The sequence below is a fragment of the Protopterus annectens genome, chromosome 6.part0 (assembly GCF_019279795.1).
Source record: "Protopterus annectens isolate FY-2018-M chromosome 6.part0, PAN1.0, whole genome shotgun sequence".
Lineage (NCBI taxonomy): Eukaryota > Metazoa > Chordata > Ceratodontiformes > Protopteridae > Protopterus > Protopterus annectens.
This window is the reverse complement of record NC_056737.1, coordinates 409,833,688-409,849,116: the sequence shown is the minus strand read 5'-3', so window position 1 is coordinate 409,849,116 and position 15,429 is coordinate 409,833,688. Positions and strand designations below refer to the sequence as shown.

Sequence of the window (15,429 nt, the reverse complement as noted above, 5' to 3'; positions counted from 1 at the left end):
CATTACTCTCTCTGCAGTTAGTACCTATGTTATTAAATGCATCTTTGTTGTATTATGTCATGATGTTAATCTGAATTATATATTACATATTTTTTATTTAAGGCATTACTATATTCCTTGTGTATAACTTAATGCTAACAAAATTTCTCAGACATATTGCTACTGCATTCTCATAATACTTTTGCCTTGTAAATATTTCTTGTTGTATACTTCTCTTTCTCTGTTTTAGTACTATTATGTATCTTACAACTTGAATTGTTAGTTTTTTTCTTATTTTTTTTATTACTTTCCTGGAGCTTTTCTCCTCAGGTCTCCACTAACCGGTTAACAAATGTAAAAAAATAAATATACCCTATTAAGGTTAGGATTCCACAAGTGTGGTTTATTTTTAGAGTTTGTTTTGGGGTTATTTCTAGTAGATACAGCAACTTCTGTTCAACCATTCACATGGTTGTACAGGGGTGAACAATTCTGCATAGGTTACTGTGAACTCAGGGTTGGGAGGGGCATTAGATTTTGCTAAAGAATTGCTTAATGTTGTAAAGTTTGCTAACAGTTCCTAACTGTTACAGGGTTTGCTGGGGTCACTGAGTTGATTTTTATTTTAAAGGAGACAGTTTTTTTGGTCCAATGTGACAATGGGTGGGGGTGGGGGGGCTGTGCTCTCCCGTATTGGTGAGTACCAGGCGCAGTATGCTTAAACTTCTGATGGGTATACACACTATCTAATCAAGGGTATTTATGTTGATAAATTCAAGAATTGTTGTGCGTGTGAGTATGAGACAGTGTATGTTTCCTAGTATATAGAAGGGTAGTTAAAGTCTCCCATGAATGGGGTATTTGATTTAATGATAAGTATATCCAGTAGGTCTAGATACGAGCTATGGGATTCTAGGGAGATACAGAGTGACCTCTAGCTTGTTAGGATATGGCATGGAACTTACAGTGATTTGCACACAAAGAACTTCCAGGGCATTGTCCTGTTTAAGCAATGTAGAGTTATGCATGTTTCTAATATAGACTGAGGCTTCTCCACCTTTTGTCCCTGTCAGTGCAGTTGATTATCTAAATGTGTGGAAGGCACCGACGCCTTGTACTGATGTCTTGATAATGGACCAGATATCTATATTCTCCAGAGTGAGGAAAGCTTGTAGGGTATGAAGTTTCTTGTATAGGCTCCTAGTATTGCAAAGTAACACCTTTAGGTTTCTTTGGGTATTACTTGCTATGTCAGTAAGTTTTTCAATTTGGCATTGCCTAAAAAAGGCTCTAAGGGGCAGATAAAAGTTTTAGCTAATATTCAGAAGCCTAGGGAAGACAGGTGCAGACCATCATTTGCAAAAAAAATGGTCTGTTAACCATGTCCTCCCATGCTGACAAATATTGACTCCCCATGGAAAGACACCAAAAATTAAGCCAGTTATTTAAGTCAATCATATTTTATTCATACTGTTTCATTATCCCAGTGAAGGTAGAACACAAGGCACATACCTACCTGAGGTACATATTCAGGGATATCAGCAATGCCTCTCTTTGTACAGTCCAGGGGAGTGTGTCTCATGTCATCAATGCCCACATGGCATTCTAGTGCCTGTGGTGTAGTAACTTGAGTGCGTGCATACTTGGAAGATCCTGGCTGCATATAAGAAACTAACTATTATCCTGTCCTTAGCATAATAAGAAAAAATAAATAACAACCAATAAATAAATAAAAGCTTGTGGTGCGTAATAAATAAAAACAACACTAATTACCATAGGCTGCTGTCACCCACGCCTACACTTGACACCCCTCACCTAGCGTCTGTACCTCCTTTGACGTCTGGAAAACTACTGTACTCCTTTTTGGTAGTCTTGAAACTTCTCACAAATGAAAAGTACAGTCCAACAGAAGGCACAAAAAAAAAAACACACAAAAAGTACACAGGCAAAAAGTACTGCTTCAATGTAAAGATATAGATAATTCTCCAGTCAAAAACTGCACAAAGTTAGCGCTTTTGCTAGAAAAGTGCACAAAGTTAAGCCTTGCGTTAGGCCTCTTCAAACTATAAAACAACATCAGTTTATCAGTTTAAAAAGACTTCAAAAATTTAAAGCCATATTCCATTAAATTTATCAAATTTTACAATTCTAGATATACTCCAACATTAATAGATGTAGTTGAATATAATGTTAGTTAAAAACGGTTTTAAAAAAATACTTTTTTAAAAAAAACACAAAAAAAACTTACTCAAAAAACTGAACAAATACACATTCATCATTCACAACAAAAACAAAACAAACAAAAGAGCATTTCACATTCAAAACCAAGCATTAGAGAATTGAGTGCTCACTCTCCTACACTTAGACTTTTCTATCTATTTTTCCTATTTTTTTAATATTTAAGAATGGGTTTAAAGTTTTTTGATCCACTTCAGTCTCATTCTTCATCAATCAACTTCAGTTCACATTCTAATCAAATCACCCCCTATAATAAGGTATTAAATGTTTTAAAACATTGAACTTTAAATGTTGTACTTTGAACTGTCTACTGCATTGTCTGCATTAAATTCTGACCATTATGCATCCTGAAATCTGTGACCCTAATTGATGTAGTAAAAGGTTTCCCTTTCCCTACATAAAAAAAGGGGTTTTCCTACATAACATAAAATGAGGCACGCTTCACATTGTAAACATTTCTGTTTTCACTACCACAGTCTGTGTTTGTGTTGAAATGGAATATGTGGATGTGAAAAGGTCACCTCCTCACTCATGTATGTACACAATACACACACATCCCACATTGTTACTGTATCCTGTTCATATTATACAAATTATGCATGCACAATGGTTTGTTTACATACATAATAACCCCTTCAGGTTAGGTTTATTTCTATATGTGGATCTCTCGAGGTCCTATTCTATACTATCGCCACATCACTATCTGATAACAGAATATCCCAACTTTTAAAAAACATCTCCCTAATTTCTCTCACATCTCTAGTATAAGTATCCTGTCCTTGTTCAGTCTGGTGAGTGGGGCATCTGTGTATTATACAATGGAGTCCCAAGTGACAAGAGTCATGGGTAATGTGTTGGCTTGCCTTTTGGACTTTGTGATTGGGGCTCGAATGGGTGTACGAGTATGTGTGGCATTTGATGTTGGTTTTCATTAGTACTTTACAGATTGCTGAGGACAGGTGTTACTATTTATAGGCTTGGGAGGTCTATGAGGTTTGGTAAGATTGCTTTTTAGTGCAGCATAGGGTGATCTATGTACGTGGTGGACACTGTGTAGTGGACATAGTGTGAGTGTTCTTGACGACCTTGTTTGTATGTGAGATTTTTGCCTCGAGTGAAATTGTGTATGTGCATCTCTCGCATATTAGTTTTGTTTTTTTTTTTAAATATTAAATGGTTGTCTGTGAACATGAGACAATTGCTACATTGTCTCAGGATGGCCATAGCTACCAAGCTGGCAATGGAGACGTTTGGAAATTGCATATCCATGTTGGCCAGACCTGTATTTGGGTGGGGTACTGTAGGTCATAAACTGGGTTATACAGAGGTCTCTTTGGGTACTCCCTGGGGTTTGTCACTACAGTAGGTTAGATTGTGGTAAGCTTTGATAGTTGTGCTGTTAAATGTGCAAGTTAGCTGCTCTAAGCTTGTCTCTATGCAATGGCTTTGTTTTAGCAATGCTAAGTTATAGGTTTCAGTTTTAATTGAAGATTTATAAATAAGGATTACTTTCTGGGTGTTTATGTCTGTACAGGACACTGCTAACCTCTTGAGGTAATAACACCAAGAAAAATTGCTTACCGGTGTATTGCTACAGTAAAACTTAAACTACCTTGACAAGGCAATTTTGAGTATTAGAGACCTTTAGTATGATTTAAAGGTAAAATCAAGAAATAAAGCAGTAGCGCTGTACACAATTAACTGAAGTGTAGAACAATAAAATAAATCTCTTATCTGCCAAGGATGGAGCAGGATTAACTCAGGACCCCCTCAGATTGTGACGTGGGCATCAAGCAGATGAGAGCTCTGTGAAAAAGATCAGGAGACAATTTGTATATGGGATGTTTACTCAAGTGCAATGCTGTTTGCTGGGTGGGCAGTTAGTATTATAAATATATGGAAAACAATGAGTGGGAAAGTACTTAAATAGGTTATATATTAGACAGTAGACAAATACTTTCTATGTATGACATAATCCATTAACCACATTCCTTCAGTGACATTTCTATACCCATCCTAGCTTTTTTTTTATCTACTTGCTAGTTACATGTCAATTTCTTTCATCATTGTTCTGTTACCTTACTTTAGTGGCCATTGACTACATTTTCATGTGAATGCCGTGCTGTTTGGCAATTTCATTGATTCAGTGTTAGCATTGGTTTCTACATGTGATAGTCTGAGTGTATTTTGACACAGTGGTCCTGTACCATCCTTTGTCATTAGAAAGATTTGGCAAAATTCAGTGACAGGTCACTTAGCTGACACTGTACCATCCTTTGTCATGAGAAAGATTTGGCAAAATTCAGTGACAGGTCATTTAGCTGCCCCTGAAAGAGCTACAGAGAAATATACAGTGTTGGCCAAATTAATAGAAATATTGACATATAATGGAAATGTCTTAGTTTCTTTAGTGATTTTCAGTCTGGCTTTTTTAGAAATTCACAAAATCATTTTAGTTTCTTAATTCTTTAAGAAAAAACTGTTTAGCATGAAATTACTACATTATATACCTAGTTAAAGAGAAATGACATCATAATGACTCAGCTCCATAGTCTTAAAAAATGGGCAAATTGGATGATTTAACACCACAAAAGCATACAAAAGTTGATATTCTGCTCAATGAAGGTGTCCCGGATCAGAAATCACCAAGAACGTCAGAGTTAGTCAGCAGTCTGTCAGCCAAATTCAGCAGAAACTGAATACAGGTGAAGGGTGGTTGCCCAGACGTTCTGGCAGATGTGGTCACAGAAGGTCCACAACTCCTCGGGATGATTCATATCTGATCAGAGAATGTTGTAAGAATCACAAGGCATCCAGTAGAGAGCTGCAGGATATGCTGGAACAACAGGGTGTTACAGTGAGTTCCAGAACTGTTCAATAGAGACTTCTGGATGCCAGGCTTCGAGCTTGCAAACTTCGGAAGGAACAGTAATTGTCCAACCAAATGAAGGCAAAAAGTGACTGCGCTGGGCAAAAGAGTTTCAAACCTGGTCAGAAGAAGATTGGGAATGGGTTGTTTTCTGTGAAGAGAGCATAAAATTGCATTCAGGTCAACAAGTACAATACATCAGATGACGATCTGGAGAGCAGATGACGGATAATTGTATCATTCAGGGCATCAAGCACCCCACTAATGTGATGGTGTGGAGCATTATGAGTGTCTTCAGAACAGGTCGGCTTTACATTGTTCAGGGAAACATGAAGCAGAAACAGTACAGAACCATACTACAGTAATGTCTGCTCCCTCAGCTGTGTGACTGGGCAAAGAAGAAGGGATTTAGCAGGACAGGGGACTTCATCTTCATGAATGATGGTGCCCCATGTCACAGAGGTCAACAAGTGGCAAGTTTCCTTGAGGTCCATGGTATTAAAGTGTTACCATGGTCAGGTAACAACCCAGATATGAATCCAATAGAGAACTTGTGGGCTATTCTGAAGTCAGAGATGAAGAAAAAGACCATAACAAGCAAGTAGCAACTGACTGAAAAACTAATTTCAGCTTGGGTGCGCAATGCTTCTGTGACAGGACATTGCCATGAACTTGTTCATTCTATGCCTCAATGAGCTATTGTATTAGAACAATTTTTCATATAATATGAATTATATTGTTTCTCATTTCAAACCCATTATTGAGTTATATGGTGAAACAACAATAAAAACTACAATAAAAACACCAATTTCTATTAATTTGACCAACACTGTAGAAGAGCACATACACTGCCACAGGACCTGGCACTGCCTAACATTTACATGGTAATCTCCCCACTTTCTGTACACTAACTTACAGTAGTGAGTGGCAGCATGACTGCAGTGTATGACTAGCCCTCCCCCCAAAAGCATTCAGCAACTCCAAGGACTGTGCTGTCATAAAGGAAACAACATGTGGTGCACCTATGTTCTACTATCTTTTCAAACAGCATGATGTTTATGGAATATTTTTTTGACTGTGTTTCACTGTGGACCTTTCCAACTCAGTATTTGTTTAGCGGACATTTTATAGAAACTAATGCTCACTTATATCAGCTTTCACAGGCAACTTATTGTACCTAATTCACTAATGATCATCTCTGTGCTTTGGGTACCATGCATTTACTGCTATGTGAAGAGTGGTGATACAGCTATACATGTAATGAGACTGTTATCTTCAATGAAGTATTTTTAAAAAAATGAAATTGGTGACATGGATAAAGGGTTACACTGTAGCAAAGCAGTTACTAGTTCTGTCTCATTGCTGCCAGTTTTTCTATTGGATTCTTGGTTGGGATGCTTATTTTGCAGAACCTGCATGTCCTCCCTGTTGCATGGATTTTTAGTTGCTGCTCTAGTTTCATTTCATTCCCAAAGATATGCTGTAGGTGAGTTGGCCATCCTCTAAATTGCCCATATGTGTGTTTCTGTGAGTCTGTGTGCCGCACAGTAGACTGTCATTCTTTGGAATTAGTTTCTTTGTGTTTTATAACCACTAAGTGCTAAGATAGGCTATTTCCCCATGCCCCTGACAATGAACTGGATTAAGAGGGTATTTAGAGAATGACTAGATGAATGTCTTGTGTAAACAGTGTCATAAATTAAAGTTAAAAACATAGTTGTTTTTAAAAATGGTTGACTCAGGAAATGGTAGCATACATTTGTGCACAACATAACATCCTAGAACAATATATAGCAAAAACTGCGTCATCCAGTCAAAGCATGTTACAAATATTGCTGTGCTGGTTTTATTGGTTCTGGTTTGTGTAACAAAATCCACAGCTTTTCTGCAAAGATAAACAATTTTATACTGTTAAGTTGCATCTACTTTTATCTCTTATTCTGAGAAATAATTTCTTTAATAAAACTCAGTAGTAAAGTAAACAGTGCCTGTTTTCACACATATCTGTGATTTTATTATTTTTTCCATTATTAAGATTCCTGCATTATTTGTTATTAGTAGACAATGCACCATGTATATTTCAACAATAGAATGCTAACCAACAGTCATACAAATGTTGTGTAGATAAGTATTAGAAAAAAAAGCTGATTTATTTTTGTTTTAGTGTTATGTTAAATGTTTTTGGGGTAATAGCTGATAAAACATTTATCTTTATTTAACAGGCAACCATTTTTACAGAAAGGGGCTGTCGGAAAGTTTTCAATGTACCATTCTTATCACATGCTGCTTTGTGAAAGCCTTCAAACACTGAACTCTTGATTTAAGTGCATGAATAATTAGCTGACACATATAATGGAAGGCACTCATACCATCCTCCATTTACACAAACCCATAAAAGAAGTTTGCTACGTCAGCTTCTATCGTCCACGAGGAAAAGTCAGAGGATTTATGTATTTGGGCAGTGCTTCTTTAGACAAATCCATTAAATATTTTGTGAACTTATTTCAAATTCAAGAGGGCACAAGAATAGCTGAACTTGGAGGTAGAGCTTGTCTAAGCCTTACAACACTTTTCAAGCAAACTGCAACTCAGGACATTCTTTCAGTGTTGTATAACTGGACTGCAAATAAGGAACTATTGACTGATTTGTTTACTCTGCACTCAAACTTTCCTTTAGGTATACAGATGGGAAATCAGGATGGAAAGCTTCAGGAGCAGGCTGAGAATTCTGAAAAGGCAGAAGTTAATCCAGGGTTTAAAAATCTCCAGCGTTCACTCTCAACAGATGGTAAAAAAAGTGTACCTAAGACCAAAAAGATAAGGAAATCTAGCAAAAGAAGAGAAAGTTTAGAGGAATTTATGCATAATAAGTTTAGAAGAAAATTGAGTGGTAGCTGGGAGACTTCATCTGCATTAATTACTAAAGGCCTTTCTTTGGGACGTGATAAGGCTGCTTCTGCAAAACTCTCCATCAGCACTTCTCCCAGTACAAAATTGACTAGTTCTTTTGTAAATGCATTGCAGCAGTCAGATGTAAACAGTAATAAACTGCAACCTGATGATGTTACTGTTGCTGAAATACAGAGTAAAGGAAAAGAGTTTCTTCAAAGATTTACATCTCAGGAATCCGACTCAGATCTTGGCAGCTGTCTTTCAGAGTATGACAACGATGTCTTCACAGAATGCAGGGCATCTCCATGCAACAGTTTATTTAATGAGTTAGTAGATGGCTTTCAGGCTATACCAGGACAAACAGGTTGGCTGGCTCCTAACAACAGCAGTTCAAGTGACACATATAAAAGATGTGAAGTTTTTTCTGAACTTGAAAGAAATAAAGATGAAAGTTTGCAAGTCAGACTTCATGAGGATGTTATCAAACAAAATGTGGCTAAAACTGTAGTAAGAATGAAAGAGTTAGACAATCTGCTACAGAAAACTGTAAGTACCTGTACTACTTATGACATTAATGAAAACACTAGTCATGCTGAAGACAAAAAAACAGTAAAAGACATTGTTACAGTTTCTAATGGTTATCTGACAAATGCTGATAAAAAAGTATTACAGGCAAGCAATGTGCAATGTACTAAGGAAAGAGAGACCTCTATCATGGAGGCACAAACGATTAATGAGTCTTGCAAACCATCTGGATTTGTCAATAAAAATCTTTTAAAAGTCATACAGAGTGACAGCTTTGATGAGACTGCAGACTGGAAAAGACTACACAAAGGCAAAGAAGATGCAATAGCGGCGGTGTCTGAAAAAAGTAGTCTGCAACCAGAGAAAAATAAACATTCATTACTGAATTTGCCTTCACACAATATTCATGACTATTTTCAAGATAATGGAATGTTAAAGTCAGATGTCAGAGATTTAACTTCATCGTTGCTAGCTACTGCCAGTAATTTGTGCCCAGTAAGTAATACCCAGCAACACATTCCACCCCTTCCGTCACCACTGGCCAGCTGCCTACCTAGTCCACAAAAGCATCATAGGATTCTTCCACTTCCTACAAAGGAGGAACCTGGAGTTAATGAGTGGCAGAGTGAGAGCAGCTCTCCCACACATATCTGTGAAGAGGAATGCAATGATTTGTTGTTGTGTCCCTGTTTTAAGCTCAGTGACGCAGAAGAAGGAACATTTACAACAAAGTCTGTGGATCTTAATCAAGCTGCAAGCCCCGAATATCAAGAAGAGGATATAAAACTGGATATTGCACTATATCAACAGCCATTTCAAGGTTAGTTACATTGCTTTGACCTCTTTGCAAATGTTAACATTCAGAGTTGGTATGCTTAATGAATGTTCAAACTAATTGTGATACCGCCAGCATAAAATGATTTAAGTGAGAACTTACTTGAAAAGTCTGCAGGACACTGCAGTACAGTTCTGAGAAGATGTTAACTTTGCTCACATTTGTTAATAAGGCATACTTTAGTATACTTTAATAAGTTGCATAGAGAGGAATCTTCATATATATTTTAGTATTTACATGCTGTAGCATCACTGACTCGTTTTTGCATTGTCTGAAGCTACCTTTTCTTATGCATATTTTATTTTAAGTTTCTAAAAGCTATATATCAAAGTGCAAACTGGGAATAGGACACTGGGTGTAAAAGCTGTTTAGAGGAGGTATAATTGTTGTTGTTCATGGCATGTGATTGAGTTTCACTTTCCTGCTATGTTTCTAATTAATTTATTACTTATTTAACATCTTCACCAATGAGCCTAGCAGGACACAAGGACTTTTTGCACCTTTTACAGGAGGCACACAGATTAAGGAAAAGGAAATCCATTAACAAAAGCAGTTGCATCAGCAGGAATCACACTGCAATCAAAGGTCCACATGAAAGTTGTATTTTCAATCATAGCACTAAGTGGTAGTCTGTGTAGAGCACAGGTTTTGTTGTTTTTTTAAACAGTTGACCTCATGAAAAAAATCTGTTAAAGACGCTATTATATTTGTTAAGAAAGTACATAAAAGTTGAAATACACATTTAGTAGCATTGCACAATTTGTTTCTGTAATGTGGGATATTATTTTCTGTATTTTAAATCTGTACTATTTGTCTGTCATTTATTGGTAGAAATGGAGGCACAACAATGGCTAACCTCATGTTTATAGGCTCATTTCTTTATTTGTGATTAAATACAGTTCACCTTTCCTCACCCGGGGGTGGGGGCAAAAACAACATTTTCTTTAGACCATACATACCACCGAGTAGGCTAACTATAGACAGTAAAAATGATGATGTAATACCATGCAGAAATTAGGATAGGGTTGGTTTTGTGGATTACCACATTTGTTTACTGGTTGATGAGAGCAGACGTGTTTCAGAGCTAATAAACTATATTATGTATTTGACCAAAATTTGATAAATGCATTTTATTTTTTTGATAAATTGCAATAGAGAAGAGCCTGCTGATAAGGATGAAAAGAAAATGAAAGCTGAGGCATATAAAAAATAAGGCTGTCATGTTTTGGCATGTCATTGTGTCTATTCTTTCTGTGGTTGAAATATATGGTCATCAAATGGTTAAAAATCTGCTTATAAACTTGTATAATTACTATGGAAAAAAATAATAGATTATGAGATTTTGATAGGAACCACTCTATAAGATAAAACATTGTCATTTTTTTTTCTTTTTTTTTCTTTTCTTGTTTTCCTGATATGTAATATGTGTATGTTTTGAATATTTTTACCACTGGATGTAAGTTTTGCCATATGTGCAAATGCTGAAACTTGAAGTGTTTGTGTGTGTGTGTGTGTGTGTGTGTGTGTGTGTGTGTGTGTGTGTGTGTGTGTGTGTGTGTGTGTGTGTGTGTGTGTGTGTGTGTGTGTGTGTGTGTGTGTGTGTGTGTGTGGATATAATTTACCTTTCATTCTTTTAATCACTTGCATTCTATCTAAGTTAAAGTCAGAAGTAGTTTGCAATTGCCTGCCTCTGCTGTTTGAAGGTTCACTGAAATTGTAATATTTCTGTTTGTAATGTGTTGCTGAGGGCGCATTAGTAATGTCAGAGGCAGATATGTCAGCAGCAGTTTGTTAATATAAGCACTACATTATATCTGTTTGATGACGGAAGCTTATTGTGTCTGCCATTTTTTGTGCATTTAAGCATCTGGGGGGGGCTGATACTTTTTTTTAGCAAGTAACTGTAGTAATGAAGGTCTTTCCATGAAAAAAAATGCCTGATTTGAAAATCTGAATATGATAATAGAGAAATTGTGTAAAAATTATTTTTAGCAGGGAAAGGAAGATGAATAGATTGTGAGCCTTGCATTAAGTGATGCTTTTAATATGAAGTGAGTGTGTGTATTAGAATAAATAGGTTATTTGCAAATTTTGACAGTCTAATTCTGGAAAAATTATAATGGCCTTGTCAGAATTTCTGTAATTTATTACCTTCCATTTAGAGTAAAACAAAAGGGATTGGCAGTGCATAAATGTTTTCCTGGTGTGAGTAATGAATACTGAAAGTAGGTTTATTGTGGAAGTTAAGTAGATTTTATGCTACATACAACAAAAGCAGATATCTGCATGCCCCCTTTTCACCGTTATGTGCAAAGGTGTGCATTTCATACACAAATATGTGAGTGCAAAATATGCATATGTGGTTCATATGTTGTACTGTGCTAAGAAGTCAGCATGCCGTTCATGTATCTGGCAGTAGAAATGAACATCATGGCAGTAACAGAGGCATGGAAACAAATTGTTGGTTTTAATCAATGGATATAGCCTGGTTACAATGTCTACCAATGGTGTAACTGGAAAGTCGAGCTTTGGACACCAAGATGCATTCCCTTTCTTTTGTTCTGTGGTACATAGCCTAAATTTGCAATACAATTCTCATGCTGTAGCTGTTCTACTGGGAAACTAATAGTAATAATATTAGTAATATAAATATTGTGTGTGTGTGTGTGTGTGTGTGTGTGTGTGTGTGTGTGTGTGTGTGTGTGTGTGTGTATATACGTTTATCAGTTCTTTACTTAGGAGAAAATGAAAGGCAGAAAAGTGTCCCTAACATGTATCTCTCAATTATACCATGTTTATAAATAAATGACAATATCCAGCCTTGTTTTGACAGACTTCACATCTATTTGCTCCTTAAATTAAGCTGCAGCTTTTATTTATTTGTGTGTGTGTGTGTGTGTGTGTGTGTGTGTGTGTGTGTGTGTGGAGGAGGGGCATGGGAGTGAAGCATGAGAAAGTGTCAGAGGGCAGGGCTAGACAATGAGATGAGGAAGGGTGAGGGCTGCAAGACTTAATTAGAACACATGTAGTTATGCTGATCTCTGTTTTTTTTTTTTTTTCAAATTGCAAGTACTTCCAGGGTCAAAGAAGAATACTGCAAGGGTGTGGGAGTGAAGACAATTATACAACATCAACCAAAGACTTTGTAGTAGTTTTCAGTGGACTTTCAGTTAAAAATCATAGCACCCAATTGTCCCGAATTTTGCAGAATGTCCCTGATTTTGCCTCATGTTTTTATTCTGTCCATTGTAAAATTTTTAATTTTCTGAAACTTCATTGAGGGTTACAGTCAGTAAATAATAGCAGACATTAAGAGCTTCATACTTCATATTGTTTAGAAAATGCATGTTGATGAAATGTTGTTGTATTAACTTTTTAAATGAATTAGAGTAATATTTTAAAAAGTATCCCTGATTTGGGGGCTTACCCCCATTATTTATCGCTTTGTCCAGATTTCTTGAGGAAAAGGATGAGAAGCATGGTAAGGAATCCTGTCACAGAGCACTGATCATGAAAACTACTCTCATACCACCAAGTGTTTGGGTTGCCAGGTGTTTGAGGCGGTCTGTATTTTTCTGTTTGATAACATCATATGTTTTTTGCTGGGGGTCCAACCAGGACCAATTTGCATTTTTGTGTGTCCACTCACGTAATGGTTCTGAAAGCTCACTCAGGTCTGAGATGAACTTTTATAAATAGTTGACCATACCAAGAAAATGTTGTAAAGATGTGATAGTCTCTGAAATTGCTGTTTGCTTAGGCGGATCTGGTTGTAAGCCAGAACTAGTAAACAAATGACCCACATAAGTAACTTCTTTCACTTTGTATTTACACTTCTGAGGATTCAGTTTAAGACTGACTTCACAAGCAGAGTCTAGAACTTTCTTGAGGTTTCTATCATGTTCAACTTCACTGTTGCCCCCTACAGTAATGTTGTCCACTATGATAGCACATGGATAACTAGAAAAAATTTGTTCCGACTCATGTTGAAATACTTCATTGTCAGACTTTATCCCAAATGGCAATGGCATTCTCAGGAATCTGTATCTACCAAATGGTGACCAAAAGCTAAGCACTTATCTCATTTAGGTTCATATCTGCCTCCACAATTACGACAGTTAACAATGAGGTTACATGTGGCAGTGCACAACCTCTCAGTTTATACTTCTTTTTCATCTTAGCTCTATGTTGTACACTATCAACATTCACACTGGCAGACAGTGCATGAGGTACCACATGCATGCTTTTCTCATACGTAAGCATATTTGTATGAATTTTTGTAAGCTCATGTGTTTGACAAATCTGAATGTCTTTGCTCAATGTTAAATCACTATCCTGAAGCAAAATCTTTCTCACTGCATCATTATTAACACCACAGACAAGCCACTCTTTTATTTACTTATCTCATAGATCACCAAATCTTGCTTTATTTCTTGTCAGTAATATATGATGGAATAGTTTCGACAGGCTTTTGATTTCTTATGTAAAAGTTTTGCCTTTCCATTGTAATATTCATTTGAGAGCTGCACATTTCTCTAAATTTACATTTTAAGCACTCTGGGTCTTCCTGTGTTTCAGCCTGTATCGCAATATGGCGGTTTTCCCCCTCCTCTGATTACATGGCAGGTACATACACAATGACTGTGCTTCAAGTCAGTCCATTTCATTCCTTATTCCATTATTTATGGCATATTTCAATCAATAGTCCCTGATTTTGCCTCATGTTCTTGCCTGCTCTATGTGAAATATGTGGTTTTCTGGCAAATTGTTGATAATTGCAATAAATAATGACAGACAATGACAATAATGACAGACATATGTGTTTCTATGAATGCTATGCAAACCTGTTTATTCTATTAACTCTCCAAACATGTAAGAGCAATATTTAAAATCTGTCCCTAATTTTGGGCCTTTATTAAGCAATATATTTTCTCTTTTAGGGCTTTGTCCCTGATTTTTAAATAATATGTTGGAAGAGTGTTCTTTAATAAGAGAAGGACATCAGACAAATTAGTTATTATTGCTGGGGCTGTCTGGAGGAAAACTACTAGCTGCTGAGTGCTCATTATTCTACCTTTGCAAGATTATTCTGATTTATATAAAGCAGCTTGGAATAGTTCATTGGGTGAAATAAAGCTGAAATTATTACATGGTGATTGTTTTTTATCACAATCAGACTTCTGAGTTTCATACTTCATATTGTGGTGTGGCGGAAGACCTCTCTACTGTCCCTCAGGGATGTCCCTGATTTTGACTCAAATTTTAGCTCTGTCCCTCTAAATCCCTCCTAAAATTGGTGACTTTGGAGGAAAGTTGGTGAATTAAACTTAATGAATAATGACAATAATTAAGAGTTGTAAATTTCTTTTTCCTCACAAATTGTACATTAATTCATATGCTGTGATTCTGTGGATGTCTCAAGTTAATAGAACAAATATTTTAAATGTGTCCCTGATTGTCCCTGATTTTTTCTGGCTTTGTCCCAGATTCTGCTGCAGTTTATCCCTGAGTGGTTGAGAGGTATGTGTGGCGGTGGGACCTGTCTGAGAATGAAACAAAACAACCTCTTGCCATTTGCACAGTTTAAACAGTCACTGATCTGGCTTTGCAAGAGTAGGGTGCATTTGTGTGAAGTAAGATGGAATACTTTCTTATTCATTTATTTATTTATTTTCTGTCATTGTCTAACATCTGAGGTGTACACAGTAAATTGGACACAATTGATGGATACATAGGTCGTCTGTGAATACATGTGATTTACCCTTGCTGTTGCTTGATCACTATAGTCACTGATCTGTGGTGACAAGAGAAGTGTCAACTAATGTGCATGCTAAAATCAGTGTAAATCAATAATGCTATGACTAGCACTTCTGTGTGTGTGTGGGAGGGTTGCACTGAATTTAAGAGCAATGTGTTAGCCATTTCTATCACTTTCCATTACAAGCATCAGCATTATACATGATAAGTGGCTATCTTTGGTGTGGCAGGAGCAGGATGTGAGTAAGAGTAACTGAACATTAGAGCTGTGGCACAATGAGTAGCATTGTCATCTCACCATCTCACTGCACATAACCTTGCTTGAGTCTTGGCT

The 15,429-nt window shown here is 36.6% G+C and overlaps 1 protein-coding gene across 1 annotated transcript in view; it reads left to right on the top strand.

The window, feature by feature from the left end:
* Positions 1-7,322: 7,322 nt before the first annotated feature.
* LOC122803849 (formin-1-like) overlaps positions 7,323-15,429 on the top strand; it is a 29,793-nt gene continuing 21,686 nt past the window's right edge. The window contains exon 1 of the mRNA XM_044073531.1: positions 7,323-9,323. Coding sequence (XP_043929466.1) covers positions 7,439-9,323 — 1,885 coding nt within the window. The 5' untranslated portion in view covers positions 7,323-7,438. The remainder of the gene's footprint in view (positions 9,324-15,429) is intronic.